The following is a 19,299-nucleotide window of genomic DNA, read 5'->3' on the forward strand; positions in this document are numbered from 1 at the left end:
GTGATAAGCTACTGCCCTCTTGTGGGAATCCTGTGTCATAGTGCTGCTTTGTTGCCTTTATTTCCCTGCTCTAATAGACACAGTAGCACACTCCAATGATGGTTCCTGGAGAAGACACCGTGACAGTTATTACTCTTACGGGTTAATCACAGCTGGCTACAGTGTATTTCTAAAAAGAGCAGAGCAAATGTATCTGGAAACGTCCCTCTTTTATGCAACAGACTTGTCTGGTTCTCTCCCCCCTTTCAGAACTGATCTTGCCCACACACAGTAAAGGTTTATGCTTTATTAACTACATTTAAATTTTAAAGAATGACAAGTTAAATCCCTAAGGCATATATGTAACCAATATGGATAGATAATAGTTAAATGCTGCTAACCTTTTACAAATCAAATTTTTATGCTTTTCCTTTTTAATAGATGTTAGACTAGAGGTTTGTTTTGTTTTGGGTTTTCTTTTTAAACTTTTTATTCTAAAATAGTTGCAGAAATCGCAGGCAGTTGTCAGGATAGTCCAGAGAGGTCCATGAGCTCTTCACTCAGTTTTCCCTGTGGTTATATCTTACGACGTTACGCTATCAGAACAGAAGTTGGCAATTAGTACAATGCGTGTGTATAGTGTATAGTTCTATGTCGTTTTATCACACGTGTGGATCTTTGTAACCAATACAGCAATTAAGATTCGGATTTAGGAGTTCCCGTCGTGGCTCAGCGGAAACGGAAACGGATCTGTCTAGTATCCGTGAGGACGAAGGTTCGATCCCTGGCCTCTCTCAGTGGATTAAACAGAGGGGCGTTGCTGTGAGCTGTGGTGTAAGTCACAGATGCGACTCAGATCCTGAGTTGATGTGGCTGTAGTGTAGACCAGTGGCTACAGCTCTGATTCGACCCCTAGCCTGGGAACCTCCAAATGCCGTCAAAGATCCCTTTCATACTCCTCCCTCATAGTCACCTCTGCCACCACTCATCTGTTTATGTCACTGCTATCATTTTCGTATTTTGATATAAACAGAATCATATGATGTGTAGCCATTTGAGGCTGTGTTTTTTGTACTTGGCATAATGCTCTGGTATCGGTGCATATTGATAATCTACTTCTGCGTTATTGCTGAGTAATATTCTGTGCTTTGGATATACCAGGTTTTTTCCATCACCTATTGTCAACCAACCAGTTTCCCTGTTTCCAGTTTTTGGGTGTTACTGATAGAGCTGCTGTGAGCAATCATGTACAGATTTCTGAACGGATATACACCTTTATTTCTCTGTAATAGGATGCCCCCAAAACTCTCGGTTGTATGGTAAGAGCACTTTAATTTTGCAGGAAACTGCCAAACATCTTCCAGAGTGACTGCTCTATTACATTCCCACCAGCAAGTGCATGAGAGATCCAGTTTCTCTGTGTATTTACCTGCATTTGGTATTGTCACTACTTTTTATTTTAGCTGGTCTCATAGGTGTGTGATGAATAGGGATGATGAAAAACTTTTAAAGTGTTTTTTTGTGTTTTTTTTTGCCACCTGTATATTCTTTTCAGTGAAATATCTATTCATATCTCATGTCCATTTTCTCATTGGATGGCTTGTTTTTTTTTTTACTGCTGTGTTGTGAGTTCTTTTTTTAATATATTCTAGCTATGAGTCCTCTTGTCAGATATGTGGTTTGTAACTATTTTCTCCCAGAATGTGTATTCTGCTGTTGTTGGTAGAATCTTCTTTAAATGTCATTTAGACCCGGTTGGTTAATGCTGCTGCTAAGTTCTTATGCTTTGTAATTTTGTCTGTCAGCTCTTGAGACAGGGGTTAGACATGTCCAACTGTAACTGTAGATTTGTCTGTTTCTTCTGTCGGTTCTATCTGGGTTTGACTCGCATATTTTGTGCCTCGATTGCTTGGCGCACACACATTTAGGATTGCTATATCTCCTTGCTGGATCGACCCTTGGATCATTATGTAAGCCCCATCTCTGTCTCTGGTATTTTTCTTTGCTCAGAGTCTATTTTAATTGATGTTCATAGAGCCACTTCTGCTTTCTTTTGTCTAAATAGCTTTGTTGAGCTCTAACTCACATATGCCCTACAGTACACTCGTTTAAAGTTTACAGCCCGGCTTTTAGAATATTCACAGATATGTGCAGCCATCACCACAGTCAGTTTTTGGACATTATCATACCGCAGAAGAAACGCTGCATCCTTTAGCCATTGCCCTCCTGCTCTATTCTGCCCCCCCGCCCCCAGCCAGCCCTAAGTAACCCCTGGTTTTACTTTCTGCCTCTATAGATTTGCCTGTTTGGGACATTTTGTACAGATAATATTATATAATATGTCATTTTTTTTGTGATCACCTTCTTCCCTTAGCATAATGTTTTCAAGGTTCATACATATAGCGCGAGAAGTACTTCATTCCTTTTTTTTTTGGCCATGCCTATGGCATGCGGAAGTTCCCATGTCAGAGATCGAATCCATGCCACAGCAGCCACCAGAGCCACGGCAGTGACAACACTGGATCCTTAACCTACCAGGGAAATCCAGTACTCCATTCCTTTTTTTTAGCTAAATAATATTCCATTGTATAGATATATCACATTTTCTGTATCCATTCATCGGTTTATAGGCATTTTGGTTGTTTCTGTTTGTTTCTTGTAGATAACATGTAATTTAATCCACTCTGCCAATTGCTGTCTTTATTTGGTATGTTTAAACTATTTATTATAATTATTATATGTTAGGGCTTAAGCCCATTTTATTATTTTTTTGTTCTGTTTTTTATTTCTTTTTTCTTTTTACTGCCTGCCTGTGAGTTATATGAACATTTTTAAGAATTTCTTTTTTGGGGAATTCCCGTCGTGGCGCAGTGGTTAATGAATCTGACTAGGAACCACGAGGTTGCGGGTTCGATCCCTGGCCTTGCTCAGTGGGTTAAGGATCTGGCATTGCTGTGAGATATGGTGTAGGTCGCAGACGCGGCTTGGATCCCCCGTTGCTGTGGCTCTGGCGTAGACTGGCGGCTACAGCTCCAATTCGACCCCTAGCCTGGGAACCTCCATGTGCCACAGGAGCGGCCCAAGAAATGGCAAAAAGACAAAAAAAAAAAAAAATTTTCTTTTTGATTTATTTTCAGGGTGTTTGAGTGTATCTCTTTGTAAAGCTTTTATAGTGGTTGCTTTTGGTATTTACCATCTGGCTCCTTACAGAACAATTTTGCTGACTCAAGGTCTAGACTTAAGAATGTGAGGAGTTCCCACTGTGGCACAGTGGTTTAGGAATCCGACTGTGGTGGCAGCTTGGGTTCGATCCCTGGCCTGGTGTAGTGGGTTAAAGGATCTGGGGTTGCTGCAGCTGTGGGGTAGGTCGCAGCTGTGCCTTGGGTTCAATTCCTGGCCCAGGAACTTCCATGTGCCATGGATGCAGCCATTAAAAAAAAAAAAAGCAAACAAGGGAGAAAATGTTAATTATCCAGAGTATAATTAGAAAGTACGTTATATTTGTAGGTATTAGGAATAGCACAAAAACTTGAGGAAATTGTCTCCTAGTATTTGAAAGCTTATTACATGGTTCAACAAAAACATCACTCACATCCCTGACAGACAGATGCCGTTCCAACCTCAGTCTTCATTGGTCACTGTTTCTGGTTTTTCTTACTTTGTCTTGCTCGTTAAATGAAATATCTTCCAAGTTTTGTGTCACACATCACTTGCAGCTATAGGTTAACTACAGTTATGAGTTCCCTGAAAATCATCTAACACATTCTATGGAAATCAGTGGTTAGGTGGAATTTATATTAAAGTACAAATTTTATTACTTGTGAAATTGTACAGTACAGATCCTCTCTTTTTTTGTCTTTTTAGGGCCACACCTGCGGCATATGGAGGTTCCCAGACTAGGGGTCGAATAGGAGCTATAGCTGCCAGCCTATACCACAGCCACAGCAATGCCAGATCCGAGCCACATCTATTACCTACACTACAGCTCACAGCAACGCCGGATCCTTAACCCACTGAGCAAGGCCAGGGATCAAACCTGCGTCCTCATGGATGCTAGTCAGGTTCATTACTGCTGAGCCATGATGGGAACTTCCAGGATTTTCTAAGATGTTGTTTCATATTTTGATGCAGAGCAGCAAGAAATAGTCTAATATTTCAGCCCTAATACTTTTTAAAGGATATTTCTATTCGTGATCTCTTATTTAAGGGCATTGCTTTAAAATTATTCAATATTAGATTGTCTTCTCTGACTTAGTAGAGACCTTTCAATCTCCAATACAGTACTAAACAATTGTATGTATATACAATATCCACAACTTTGGGGGGGTGTAGATAGCTTTATTCTTGTGATGCATGTTTATGTGCAATATCTAATCCTAAATGTGTCTTGACTTTTCCCCCTTCAGTTTAATGAGTGGTGTTAAGAATAATGTTGGAAGAGGGATCAATGTTGCCTTGGTAAATGGTAAGAATAATTATTTTAGCTTATGGATGTAATCAGTAGATAGTTACATGGCCCAGAGTAAAATGCACTCTAATATCAAGAGATCAAATCAGAAAGTCTCACTTGACATTAAAGCCCTGCCCCTCACCCCCCAAACACCAACTATAGGTGGAGGCTCAGCATCTCAGTATTTATAGCATACATTCTTGGAAGCATCCAGCTTGCTGTGCAGTGTGTAGAGCTTCCCCTGAGATTGTCAGGATAAGACCAATCTAACATTAAATCGATGAATTCTTGCTGCAGATTTTAGAATCCCAACATCAAATGAAGATAGACTGACATGAGTGAAGCTATGTAGAATGACAGAAGGTGGTGGACTGTTGGATGGGGTGTGGGGCCGAATGACGAGTAGGGATCACTTGTAATTTTTCAACATCGAATCCTGAACATCTCAAGTGTTCTTACAAAATCAAATCTAAAAACACGAACCCATGAAGTGAAGCCCAACTGCATACTTGCCTTGTCTTTCTGGTACAGTAACCCTGCAAAGCTGTACAGGGTTATTAGAAACCACTGGCACTCATTCAGTTCATAGTGTAGGAAAGTATCATTTACTTCTTGTACAGCAAGGGACACATTTTTATGTTTCTACTTTTTCCATTTTCTCAGGTACAAAGGGCTCTATTCATATTTGTGTATTTAACTGATAGCAAAGAAGAAAATATATTTTAAAAGGGATTGAAATATAAAAATTTTTGAAAGATAGCTTTAATGACAAAATAGCATGGATTCATTTTTTTTTAAGATTTATATATTGGGAAGTAATTTTTAAATACGGGAAGATGGCAAGATAAAGATGAAAAATATCTAACTTTAAATTTGAGTGGTCTGCAGTCAGTAGTAAACTGTTGGCTAGTCTTCAGCTTATAAGTGAGGAAAATTACTCAAAAATTACCCTTTTAGAAAAAAAATCTTAGATGCATTCAGTTGGGGTTTTAAATCTTTCTCATAATAATTCTTTCTCTGCTAATGAATTCACATCAGTCATTGGACAAGATCATTTGTCTTATACAGTGCAGAGTATTTTTCGATTGTGTAATTTGCTTATGAATTCAATCTCTTTCAGGGAAAACAGGAGAACTATTAGACACCAGATATTTCGACATGTGGGGAGGAAGTAAGTGTGAATAACGTATAGCTGTTCTCTTGCTAGCACTGGATCTTATCCATATAATGTAGCCCCCTAATGAGAAAATAATGGTACTGTTTTTGTGTTTGTCCACTTCGTTTCTCTTTCTTTTCACTAAATCTTTAAATGATTGGTCCTACTGTGTACACTTTACTTTTTTATAAAAATTGTCAGTAATGTCTAATTAAGAGCAATAACATCACAGTTGAGAGTTTCAAAAATCTGAGTCCTCTTTTCCACAGGACAGTGAACTCAAAGGTTTGGGTTCCTTTAGGTTTCTGTCTGAAATCTTAAAGAATAAGTAATTTGAAGATCGGCGTAACCAATGTGAGCATTTTAACTGACTGAATTGATTCCATATGATTTTTCAGTCTCAAAAATAAATTCATAACCAGGATTGTTTTTCAAGTAAGTGACTACGGGAGAGAAGGAATAGACGTGTCTTTCTAGGTCATTGCCCTCAGAGAGGTCACAGATGTCTTCCCAACACGGAAGTTAGTTCCTCGAGGGGCAGGTGGAAGTTAGCATGCAGAGGCAAGGACCTGGCGCCTCGACGTGGAATGCGCCTGAGAGATGTCTTCCTCCGATTTGAAGGAACGCCAGCACTGATTTATCCTCTGATGCTTTTCTAAGCTGTTGCTTTGGGAAATTTACCAGCCCGAGGCTTTCTCTCGCACTCCCCATCCTCAGCCCCTTTGTATGTTTCCTGGAAGCCAGCATTTGTTAGGCTTCCTGAAATGTATGCTGTTTTCAGACCAGTCAGCTTTTCTAATATTTCTTCATCTTGAAACGAGATGCCATGTATTTTTTATTTTTTAAATGAGACCAGAACTTTTCCTAGCTGTCAGAACTGTGTAAACTTAAAAAGTACCATCCGTTTTTGATTCCCAAATAATTGGTTCTACAAAACTCTTGGAGAAACTCTTACAAAACCATTGTTGAAATCAAGCATGTGACCAGAAGCTCTGGTATTTCATCTCAGGTAGATTAACTACTGCTGAAAATACTTCTCGAGTTAAGCTATAGTTGCGTCTTTGGGTTTAAATGAAAGTGATTTTTTTTTTTAGCTGCTCTGTTCCATTTACTCTGAATTTTAAAATAGAGTTCGCTTAAAGAAAATCTTTGACTCTTTGCCTTGGGAAGAAACTGAGTAAATTTGAAGTAATCCAGTTTTGAAGTAGTATTAGACTTTGGGAACTGTAAGGAAACCTAACATCGTGAAAAATTCAAGATGTAAAATGACTTGTAAAACCTGATCAACCTCTTTGGCATCACCAGTATATAGTCACAGAAGTGGTTTAAGTCCTTGTGAATCGTGATACACTAGATAAGCAGGTAATGACTGTAATATTAGGCATAATTAGTTTGGCTTTTGGTGATAACCAGCATTCCTTCCCCTAGTTTACAGTAACTAGATATGCCCAGTAGATTCCTTAAATCAGTGTATGTGTGTATACAACTGTCCTTCGGTTTCTGCCGGGGATTGTTCCAGGGCCATTTGCAGATAATTCACAACCTGCAGGTGTTCAAGTGCCGCAGTTGACCCTCCACACCTGCAGTTCTGCATCCACAGTTCACTCACATGCAGATCATGTGCCATGGTGTTTATTGAAAAAAAAATCTGAGTTTAAGTAGACTCCTGAGTTTCAAACCCCTGTTGTTCAAGGGTCAACTGTATACTTATTTATATATATATATTTTAATTACAGATCTTTTTTGTGAATTAAAGTTCTTTATCCTCTTTTTTAAAAAAGTATCTTTGCAATCAATTTTACATATATTCAAGGAGTCCATGAGCCTTTCTCCTATCCCTCTAGATTTCTCTCTTTAAATCATATAAGTCATGCCTTAATATGACTTTGCTGTGGTGTTTTTTCATTGAACTCCTGGAATATCAGTACAGAAGACACACAGTATGAATCAGGACTGGGAAATTTTAAGTTGATGGGAAACAATTTTAACCTAGTCATGTCTCTTTTTAGTTACCCTACATTAGAACTTATTGATTTGTAAAACTTTGTATTGTATGTTATTAACTTTAAACAGATGATCATGATGGTTACTCAGTCATTTTTTTAAAAAAAACCTTAACCCTTTCTTTTTCTTCAGATGTGGCTCCGTTTATTGAGTTTCTTAAGTCCATACAAGATGGAACAATAGTCTTAATGGGAACATACGATGATGGAGCAACCAAGTATGTCAACTTGAGAACTTATGCAACTTTTTGGACCTGTAATTTATTATAATATAAGCAGTAATTTACAATGAAAAAATGTATAAAAGAGAGCAAAGTAATCCAGCTTTCAGACCCACACTATGAACATTTTTTTTTAATTTTGCTTTCTTCTACTTTTCTCTATATTTACTGCACATATATTATTGTGAAATTAGAATCACATTGTATATAAAGTTTGTTATGCTCTTTCATATTCTCTTTTTAACTGTAAATTGTTTTCTCTGACATTAATAATACTCTTCAGTAGCATTTTTTTTTATAGCTCACCAGCAGTTGGTTGTATAGCTCCACCTTTATTTAAAAGTTCCCTATTGTTGCCCAGTTTTTTAATTATAAATAACATCATGGTAAATATTTCACATATTTTTTTTTTTTTTTTTTTGCATCTTTGATTATGTCCTTAGGGTAAATCCCTAGAAGTGGAATTCACTTGTGAAAGGATAATTGTGATATGTTTTTCATTAAGTTTAGTAGATGGTATTTTGTAACTTTTTTCTTAAAATCGTATATGTTGTGAAATTTAGAAAACACAAAAAAGAAAACAAGAAAAACACAAAGAAGAAAACAAGTTACAGTTCCTCTCACTACTCAAAAGATAAACATTGATAGTGTTTTAGTTTCTCTCTCCAGATTTCTTAATGCACACATTTTCTTCATCTTAAACATTTGAAGTGGTAGTGTTTATAGCATACCTTTTAAGTTAGGTATGTGGTGAATATTTTCCCATATTCGCTGTGTTGCATGGTTTTAATCTTATTTTTGAAACACGAGATCATTTTTAACTTAGTTACCCGGAAGGTATCAAAAAGGAATAATAAAATCCCCCAAATTCTGCACAGACAGATCCAAAAACTTTAGCAGTTATTGAGAAAGTTGTCATCTTAAAAATCTGTAGCTCGATGTACATAGGGACATGTGGCAGGGGTGCCCAAGACCGCCCCCAGCCTTGATGATTCACTAGGAGGATCACAGAACTAACTCACCGTATAGACCTGCTCACTCAGGGCTGTGATTCGTTACAGCAAAAGGATCCAGAGCAGACTCAGCAAAGGAGAAATAGCACTGAGCAAGGCCTGGCAGGAACCAGGCCCAAGTTTCCAAGAGTCCTATCCTAAGTGGAGTCACACAGGACATGCCTAATTCCTCCAGCAACAAATTGCGATATCACTGGAACTGCTGTCCACTAGGGAAGCTTCTTAGAGGTTTGCAGCCCACGGTTTTTCATAGAGGCACCGTCTGCCTTATGCATCCCCACATTCCAGAATCCCAATCGGGAGGAAAGTGTCAGCATGAACGGCATTGTTCATACAGTTTAGACGCAGTGAACCATTCTCATCAGTTCTGGGGCTGGGGAGCCTCCCCAAATCCTAGCTTCCAGATGCCAGCCCAGGACCGGTCTCACTATTAGACCTTTCTAGGACCTGCTAACCTTAAACCCTTTTCTGCACAGGACCTAAGGGTGTTCTCATGGGAAAGTAAGGAAAGACATTGATGGAATCAAAATGGAAGAAAGCTAAGTTTTCCAGTTGCCTCCAGATCTTTGGCTAAATTGCCTTAGTTGATTCATACAGATCACAATGACTCCTCTGAAATTTGGAAGTACAGAGGAAAAATTACTGCCCTCAATATATTGCTTAATCGGTGTAAAATTCTTAGATAAGGAAAAATTGTATGCCCTGCCGGCAGGGAGCCAGAGCAGCATTTGGATAACCACCTCCTTTGCAAGCCGTTTCTGTATATGAAGCAATCCCTGCCATTCAGCTGTTTAGGAGCAGTCCTGAAGCCCGTGAGGTGCAGTTTGTAATTTTTCTACGATGTCACTAAATCAGGCCTTGAGGCCTTCCTGCAGGAGGTTGTCACCACCCTGCTCAGTAAGCCTGACCTCTGTACTTCAACACCGCTTACTCTTGATAAAGCAGCAAAACTCACGAGCAGTGCTGATGGTGTTTAAGTAAAGTGTTCTAATTAAGGAGCCAGAAATAGAACATTTGGTTAAACTAAGGAACGGAATATGACAGTCTTGAGATCCATGACATCCTAACACTGTAAAAACAAGGACACAGGATTCAGACATACTTTCAGGGGGTGTCCCTCTGGTACAGACGTTGCCTATCAAGTGAGCAGAAGAATAGAAGTGATGGCTAATTTACATAAGGATGAGTATAGGAAACAGAGCTGTGGATAGACTTCAGGGAGAAAGCCAGAAGCAGGTATCTCTGTGAAGGTCTCAGAATCTTCAGAGGCCGAGACTTTACCGGCCCTTTTACCCAGCCGTTTCCTTTACTTTTATTCATCTTGGCTATAAATGCATCACTTTATATAGGTATGAGTCTGAAAGGCTAAATATTCCAGGGCTACATCCAGTTTTCTCACTGATTCTGGTGACCTACCCCCAGGACAGCAGTGCCCAAGCTGGGGTTAAAACAGCTCCACTGCCCCATGGATGTAGTTTGTATAAATTGTGGAAAGCTAATGATGTATGTGGTTCTTTCCTGTTTTATGAAGTTGGTTTTTTTTTTAACATAAAGTATCAAGTTTATCTTCAAGTTAGTTAGATGAGAACTGTCGTGCCTCGTGTTTCTTTCATTCTTAAATTGAAGGAGCTTAGCGATAATAGCGTTGGTTGGATGCTTCAGATATGAGGATGCTGCGAGATAAACAGGCACCTTCCCTCCGGCTGATTGATCCTCCTGCTGTTTGCAGCTAATGGACTTACTGGTCAAAGACCAGCACACCTGTCCCTTGGTTATCTTTTTTATTTGTTTTTTGGTACTTTGATTTTGTTAGCTCTACGACTAGCTTGTATCTTCTGGATTTCTTCTCCCTTTTGAGACGGAGGGAAGCTGGAGAATCCCTCAGTATCACACAAAACCTGCACAAAATTCCTTAATGGAATCTTTCTGTTAGCTGCTTCCCTAGCAGTTGCCTTTGACAACTGCCCTTCCTCCTGCTGGCAGGTGCTTAGCTGCTCTGTCGTTTTATTTATTTTTATTTTAAATAACCACTCGACAGTTGCCACTAAGTAGCATTTATACATCCCTGTTCTCAAAACTCATTTTCTTTTAAATGAAACGTAGTGTTAGAAACATCCAGATTTCTATCAACATTTACCCTTATTCTAGCCAACTTAATTTACAGAGGGTTTAAATTAAATGGAGAGTCAAGGCGATTTTAATTTTACAAAGATATTAGTTGCTTCAGACCTTGGATTAACCTAGATAGGCTCCTCTTGATTACAGTTTCCCTTACTTGGTGGATGTAGATGAAAATGAATTGTGAAATAAAGAGGCCCAAAAAGAACTAAATCGCATAAACTTAAAATTAATCGCTAGATTTCATGTCTTTCATCACTAAAGAACTCAAATAGTAGGATTGTTACTATGAAAAAAATTGTTTATTCTTTTTTTATGTTCTACACTTAAGCCCACGTTTTCTCTTGTCGTATGTTAAATGCCATCAAGGTAACCGTGTACTTAGGTAACATTCAGTGGACTGCTTTCATTGTATTGTTTTTTTTCCTCCCACTTAAGACTCAATGATGAAGCAAGGCGGCTCATTGCTGAATTGGGGAGTACATCCATTATTAATCTTGGTTTCAGAGACAACTGGGTCTTCTGTGGTGGGAAAGGCATTAAGACAAAAAGCCCTTTTGAACAGGTTAGTGTCTTAGACTTTCTTAAGTAATGAACAAAACGAACAAAAGCAAATTGTGTGAAGCTGTACAGTACATACTTATCCCAGTAATTTGAAATTTAGATAAAGCAGACATTAAATATGTTTATATATATTTGGTTAAGTTCTTGGGAATCAGTTACTTGAAATAACCATGGCACTGTTTTAATTTTTTAAAATATAGTCAAATTCTATGTGAAAATTTTTTTTCCTACATGCATGGGCATGTTAAGTGTTTTAGGAAGTTGGTTATAAAGTTTTTTGGGGTTTTGTTTGTTTTTTGTTTTTTAAGGGCTGTATCCACAGCATATGGAGATTCCCAGGCTAGGGGGTGAATCAGAGCTGCAGCTGTTGGCCCAAAACACAGCCATAGCAACGCAGGATCCGAGCCAAGTCTGCAGCCTATACACCACAGCCCACGGCAATGCAGGATCCTTAACCCACTGAACAGGGCCAGGGATTGAACCTGTCCTCATGGATACTAGTCAGGTTCATTTCTGCTGAGCCACAACAGGTTATTAAAGATTTTAGTTGAGGAGTTCCCACTGTAGCACAATGGGATCAGCAGAGTCTCTGGAGTATAGGGACACAGGTTCGATCCTTGACCCAGCATAGTAAGGACCCAGTGTTGATGCAGCTGCAGCTCAGATCTGATCCCTGACCTGAAACTCCATATTCCACAGTGTGGCCAAAAAAGAAAAACACAAAACTAAACATTTTAGTTGAGCTTTTGATATTCTTTAGTCAGTTAAGTTTAGAAATACTTTGACTTAGAATATGAACTTTACTTTTTGCTTAACAAATGATCCTTTAAAAACCATCTGCAGTGTTTAATTCTTTCAGCTGTTATTTGAAAGTCTACCACTACCGGCCAGACCCCAAGGGTTACTCATTTAATATCTTGAACAATAATTTATATGAGCTCCTTGTTGATATAAGTGTTACTGAAGTGAGTGTGCTAAACTGTGCTCTTGTAGGTAAGCAGTTTGCTAATGTTTTATTTATACTGTATACAATGACTGTGTTCCAACAGCACATAAAGAACAATAAGGACACAAACAAATATGAAGGATGGCCTGAAGTTGTGGAAATGGAAGGATGCATCCCCCAGAAGCAAGACTGACATGGAGCAAACTGAAGGGCACCCACTGTCACTATTAATGGGGAAGCTGTAACAGAACAAGTACATGTAAATATTTTAAGAGCATGCAGTCATCTCGGTGTATGCATGAACATTCTCTCTTTTGATATCAGGATTATTTATTGCTAACGTAAATAGGTATCTTTGTAAATAGTCATCATGAGAAGCAAATCACTGAAGTGTTTCTTAGCACATCTCCGTAATGATACAATGTTTAGACTGCTATGATAATGCCATCTTTTAATTCTAAAAGCATACCCAGTGGATAACTGAACAGATTGGAAAAATAGAGGGATATATATACAAGTTGCGATGAAAATCTATCATGGAATAATATGGATTTTAGGGAAGAGACTTTGTTTCTTTTATATATATATTGCCTTTGATGATAGTATCTTTTAAATTAAAAAGATATTTGGCAAGTTGTATGTGTAATATGTACAGTCTGACTCTTCTGTGGTACTTCTTTTCGTAGTCTTTCTCTTCCCATCCCAAGAAACCTAGAAATAAAATATGAAGACTTCTATCAAATATGTGAAAAGCACAACAGAATTCTTTTTTTAAGTGTACACAGGAGAAAGTAAATATATCAAGGCAGATGGCGTTCAAGACTGTAGCTTGCTGGATTTGGTGTTAGCAGTGGGAATCACTTGATTTCGTATGAGCCGTTTAGAGTACGGCTGCTCAGAGTAAGAGCTGAGGGGCCGCCAAGTCCCTTCCCAGCCTCTGTAGGTCCTTCAGGAAAGCATGTCAGTATAGTTAGAGCAACACTGGCCTAAGTTGTCCTCATTTAATTGTTATCACAATGGACCAAGTGGCTTAGAAAGAGGCATGCTTTAACATCAACAATAATTTTGATTTGTAAACCAAGAAATTCTGTTACTTACGTTCATCTAACTTCCTCACAGCAGTTTCGGCCTGAAAAGATAACGATGTATTTAGAAAAGTCCTAATGACTGATTGGAACTAATAATGTCTAAAAAATACTTTATTTGATACACAATGACTTTGTAATCAATTCTACATAAAAATATAAGAGATCTAACTTTTTTGTTAACCTCAGATATTTGCAGAATGACTCAAGTTTTAAAAATATTTTTAGGGCATTAAATATCTACCGTGTATGAAGGATCTTAAACTGGAGCATTGAAAATGTAATGACCAAGCAGCCATTCACAATAAAAGGCAGTCCTTAAATTCTAGATCTAAGTTTTAGGTGATTTATATATAAAAAAACTAAAAGCAGTATTTTTTATTTTGCTGTAACCAAGTTGGAAGTTATTCAGCTACTTCTTAAATATCAGTGAGTTTGGGGGTACTCTTTCCTCCCCCAGACCGAATGTAATTCATGGTTAAGTGCACCTTATACATTCACAATTTTTGTAAACTTTTCAGACTTTTGGTGCTGTTATGCTACACCACAGTCAGCATGTGTATTTTGACGTTTAAAATACTTTCCTCGCTTCTGTAAATTAAAAGAATAGCTATTTTAGATTTCCAGAGATTGTGAAATAAATGTTGCTTTTTTTCAAAAAAAAAAAAAAAAAAAAGAGAGAGAGAGAGAGAATAAATACTCTTGATTTGGCATTGTGAGTTTTTTTGTATTACCTGACCAGTGATATGACCACAGAACTTCACACTGAGGTCTGTCGAGCGTTTATTGTTCTGCTTAACATGCAAAATTTAAGTCATTCCTATGGTTAAACATACCCATTTCCTCAGGCTGTATCTTAACATGGATAGAATTTAAGTATTGAAATGGCAGGACACCCTTTCATGTTACAAGGACTGTAACATGATAGTTTTGTAGAGGTGTATAAAATGCCAGAAGAAGGGATAAAGATTGATTATGTAACTGCTTTCATGCAGTGTGCTTTTGTTTCAATTCTGTCTTGCATAGATTATGCCAGCTTAACTTTGGAAGCAATAATTTTACTGTATTTTGTTTTCAGATAGCTTTCAAAAATCAGCATTGCAAAATGTAGCAATGCTCATTTAACATTCAGAGTTTTCATTAAAATAAAAAATTTGGCATTGATACTCTGGTATTTTAAATGATGTTTAAAGACATATGGATATGTTTGTTTGTTTGTTTGTTTTTGTAATCATACTTGCTGTCCCAAAACAAGTATATTGTAATATGCCTGTTAAAATTCAGCAAAGACAGTAAAAAAATAAGTGCTATGTGGGAAATTAAAGAAAAATTGAGCCAGAGTCTTTATATTCCTGACTTTAATTTGATTAAAGCGAAATTTATCACTGTTCTTTCTATATTGTATTTGTTTTGAAATGAATTAGCTAATATTTTTTAAATTTTTTACCAGACAAAGCTTAAGGCATTTAGCCTGTATTACACTTTATACTCAGTTTATACAAATTATAACTAAGTTGACTCCACCAAAAAGATGATAGTTTCATTCAATTTGGTTAACACTCTCCAGTTTTAAATGATAGAATGAGAATGTGCAGGGTTCAGTTAGTAGATCAGTTGAAAGTGGAAATGCATTTCGAATGCTTTGAAAAATGAATATGCAAGGGGGAAATCGCTCGTGTTGATCAGGGAAAAGCTTTGCCACTTCTTCAGCTGGGCCTTGGACAGCAGCGAGTGCACATAAATTAGGAGGTGCAGAATAAAGTACCAGATTTTACCTTTTCCAAAGCATTCCTCGGAAGCGTTCTTTTGCTCTCTTTTCCCAGGATGACCTTTCTGCTGTGTGCTTGGCTTTTGATTGTCCCATGTCAGTAGCTCCTTAATCTCTGTTCCCCTCAAAGCTCCCCCAGTGTAACCTGGCCTCATCTTCTCCTGTTGCTCTCTTCCTCCACCACCCCTTTCTTGTAGTTCAGTGAAAATCCAAGGTTAGATAGAGCGAAAAGCAGGCAGGCCCGGCCCGGGAGGATCCGGGAGCCGCAAAGGAGGGTGCGGCCAGCCCACTGAAAGCCCTACTGGAATCTAAGAGACTGCCTGCCCCAGAACCGTCCCCCCGTCCAGTGAGGGGCAGACAGCCAGCAGGCAGCTGTATTACAGAAACACTTTCTCACTAGAATGTCTCTGGTAGGAATGCTTTCAAAGGAAGGGGGATTGACAGCTCTTTGGTCAGGGACCGAAGAGAGGTTTCTCTTGGGTTTGTTCCAAGGGTAGATTATAAGCCACCTCAGCACTGCAAAGACGCTCTTCCCAGAATAGCTGGTTCACAGGTACAGTGGCTTGCCATCACTGAGCTTCCCTGTTGCCCTCTGCAGAAACCGTGCCCACCGCTGGAGCACACTGACTATTGAAAGAACAAGTTGAGGAGTTCCCGTCGTGGCGCAGTGGTTAACGAATCCAACTAGGAACCATGAGGTTGCGGGTTCGGTCCCTGCCCTTGCTCAGTGGGTTAACGATCTGGCGTTGCCGTGAGCTGTGGTGTAGGTTGCAGACGCGGCTCAGATCCTGCGTTGCTGTGGCTCTGGCGTAGGCCGGTGGCTACAGCTCCGATTCAACCCCTAGCCTGGGAACCTCCATATGCCGCGGGAGCGGCCCAAGAAATAGCAACAACAACAACAACAAAAAAGACAAAAAGACCAAAAAAAAAAAAAAAAAAGGAAAGAACAAGTTGAACCTGAATCGGTAAAAGATACTCCCTTTTACTAAGGGAAATTGATTTATGAACCTACACGCTCCTAATGGTCCATATAATCAGCCCATACTGTTTCACTCCATTGCCAGAGAGGAGCAGGGCCTGAAATCCTATTAAAGAGGAGAGAATCCTGTAATGAGACAGCGTAGCCTCCTGGCAAAGAGTACACAGACCTGCCTGAGTATGTGTCTCTGTTCTGCCATCGGTTCCACGAGGACCTTGAGAAAGTCAAGATCCTCCCCTGTAAAACTGGGATAGAACCATTCGTTTGTGGGGTCTACCACCAACGTGCCTGGCACAAACTACTCTTGAAATGCAGCTGCTGCATTTCTACTATTGCTGCCTGTGTCTTCTTGGGGCTAGTTACGTGTTAGCAATAGAGGAACGTTAGGTCAGCCTCTGAAGCTGTCCAACCCCATCATGCCAGGTGTGATGGTCTGAATATTTGTGTCCCCTCGGAATTCACCTGTTGAAACCTAATCGCCAATGTGATGCTTTGGGGAGATGGGTGGGGCCTCTGGGCGGTGGCTAAGTCCTGATGGTGCAGCCTTCACCAATGGAATTAGGGCCCTTAAGAAAGAGACCCTGGAGAGCTCCGGGCTGGGCCCTTCTGCCGTGGGAGTCATCTGTGCACCAGGGAGCGGGCCCTTTCCAGACGCCGAATCTGTTGACACCTTGGTCTTGGACATCCCAGTCTCCAGAACTGTAGGAAAGAAAGTGCTGTTTATAAGCTACCTTAGTGTATGGTGGGTGGTGTGTTACAGCCGCCCAGACAGACCAGGACACCAAACCTAAAGGGAACCATTCAACGACCCGGGCAGTAAGGTCTTGAGACAGGATGCGGCTATTCCACGGAGGTTGGCCTTGACCTCCAGGACCCTGACTGTGTACTCCCTCCCTTTTCACTCTGCTCACACTAGCACTAAACTTTTCATATGCAGAATTCAAGCTTTTGTGTATCTTCATGCCACTAGCACTTCAAAGAATCATATGATAGAGTTCTCCTTTCTGTCCCACCCCCCTCCCCCGGGAGACTATGAAATTATGTGACTCGGGTTAAGGGTTAAGGATCCGGTGTTGCCATGAGCTGTGGTGTAGGTTGCAGACACTGCTCGGATCCCGCTTTGCTGTGGCTCTGGTGTAGGCCGGCGGCTACAGCTCCAATTCGACCCCTAGCCTGGGAAGCTCCATATGCTGCGGAAGCAGCCCAAGAAATGGCAAAAAGAAAAAAAAAAAAAAAGAAATTGCGTGACTTCAGCTAGAGGCAGGGAATGTTTTCTGATTATTTCCTGCGACAGCAGCTGGTCGAGGCGTCTCATAGGAGAGCCCTGTGCGGAAGCCCCAGCCTGGGAGAGCACACGTCCTCCAAACTCCACCCAACTCCTGCCACAGGGCGGGGCGGGACAGTCACCAGATCAGAGGAGATGCTGGGACTTGGCGGACCCCTGCGCACACCAGTGTCGACTGGGGAAAGAAAAAAATCACAGCCTAAAAGTTGAAAGTTACGTTTTATTCACTGGACATTCTGAGGATTTCTGGCCCAGGACACAGCATCTCATATAAGACTGAGAAACTGTTCTGAAGAAGTGAAGGGGGTGAGGGTGGAGTGGGGCCAGGATATATAGGAGGTCTTGTAACAAAAAGCCAGTTGGTTGGAACATCAAAAGATTATTGTTAAAGAAAACCGGACATTTCAGGTGAAGGAGTTGAGCAGTTTTCTATGTATGGGAGGGAAGATGCAGAGTGGGCTCAGGGAAACCAGTCCTTTGGCATGTGCCTCGGCCACCTGGGGTCAGTATCCTGTGTTTTCTCATCCAGAGGCTCCTCAGGGTCACTGTGAAGGGGGCTGTAGCATTCTCTTTCCGTCCAGAGTTCCCTCGGGGCTCCCCGGGGGCTGTAATGTGATGGCTCGCTGGCTGCAGCATCTGTTGTTTCCTGATACTGCGGGCGAAATTATAGTTCACACCGGCATGTGCTTCATGCTCAGAGGGCCTGCGAAGGTTCTCACCCACCAGCCGGGCTGCCTGGGCAAGAGAGGAATCTTGAATGGGAACTCTGAAACCCTTTTTTGGTTTCTGGGATCAACATTTTTTCTTAAGAGTCTGTTATTTGAAATGTGCTCATTTGACTTTCAAACACACCTTCAACAACGCATTATGTGTTCAAGTGTCATCCTGCTCGCATACCTACCGCATAGCATAGGTGCTGTTGCTCCTGCTTGGATGTCACCTTGGACAAGTGCAGGACGGGGCTGGTAACTCCTTATGCATCATTGGTGGAATGAGACGGCCGATTTGGGAACCGGCTTCTGCATTCCCCATGCATAGTGGGAACCTGATTAAAGGAGTGCTGTGTGCTTCATTTGATAAGAACAGAAATGAACTCCTAAGAAGATGTCCTGCAAGTCCAAGCTCTGAGAGATTTGAAAGCAAACTGCTGAAGAGTAGAGGTAGGACTAAGTTCAATTGTGGGTAAGGCCGTCAGCCAGGGGCTTGGGGTTCTCACGGGTCGGCCTGCGGGGAAGAAGACAAAGAGTCGACGGTGAGGATTTTCCTTAGGCGTGAGGACTGAACTTTCGTACCCTTGACCAAGGGGGTGCCCCTGCCCCAGATAACTCTCTTCTCCCCTGGCAGAGGACCTGAGCTCTCGCCTGACTTCTACAGAAATCTGAAACCTTTGCCTTGGAAACGGGGTGGAAAGCCAATTCTTGTGGAACTGTTAACACCTTGCAAGGATGTGTGAAAATCCTATTATTGGGGGGAAAAAATCCCATTATGGAAATACCCTGAAGAAGTCTCCCTGTGATTCTCTGGCACTGGGGGTGTGGGACATGGGCGAAGTGACAGGAGTTGAGGCAATTGAAATTTGGGGATTGTAGTTCCTACATTAGGGTCCACAAATTTTAGAGAGTAGTTTCTTAAGAAATGGTAAATTGCGCGTTTGGGGGAAGAAAGAGCATTCAAGCTCACAGAGGGAAGAGTTTTTTTCCTCAAAAATTTATCTTCAGCCGGCATCCATGAA

General features: G+C 40.4%; 1 protein-coding gene across 1 annotated transcript in view; it reads left to right on the plus strand.

Moving 5' to 3' along the window:
• The window catches only part of FAM3C (family with sequence similarity 3 member C), a 42,717-nt gene extending 27,791 nt beyond the window's left edge, over window positions 1-14,926 (plus strand). The window contains exons 6-10 of the mRNA XM_003134737.4: window positions 4,386-4,444; window positions 5,550-5,600; window positions 7,722-7,806; window positions 11,379-11,505; window positions 12,554-14,926. Of these exons, the coding sequence (XP_003134785.1) occupies window positions 4,386-4,444; window positions 5,550-5,600; window positions 7,722-7,806; window positions 11,379-11,505; window positions 12,554-12,643 (412 nt within the window). The 3' untranslated portion in view covers window positions 12,644-14,926. The remainder of the gene's footprint in view (window positions 1-4,385; window positions 4,445-5,549; window positions 5,601-7,721; window positions 7,807-11,378; window positions 11,506-12,553) is intronic.

Source organism: Sus scrofa, chromosome 18 (assembly GCF_000003025.6).
Source record: "Sus scrofa isolate TJ Tabasco breed Duroc chromosome 18, Sscrofa11.1, whole genome shotgun sequence".
Lineage (NCBI taxonomy): Eukaryota > Metazoa > Chordata > Mammalia > Artiodactyla > Suidae > Sus > Sus scrofa.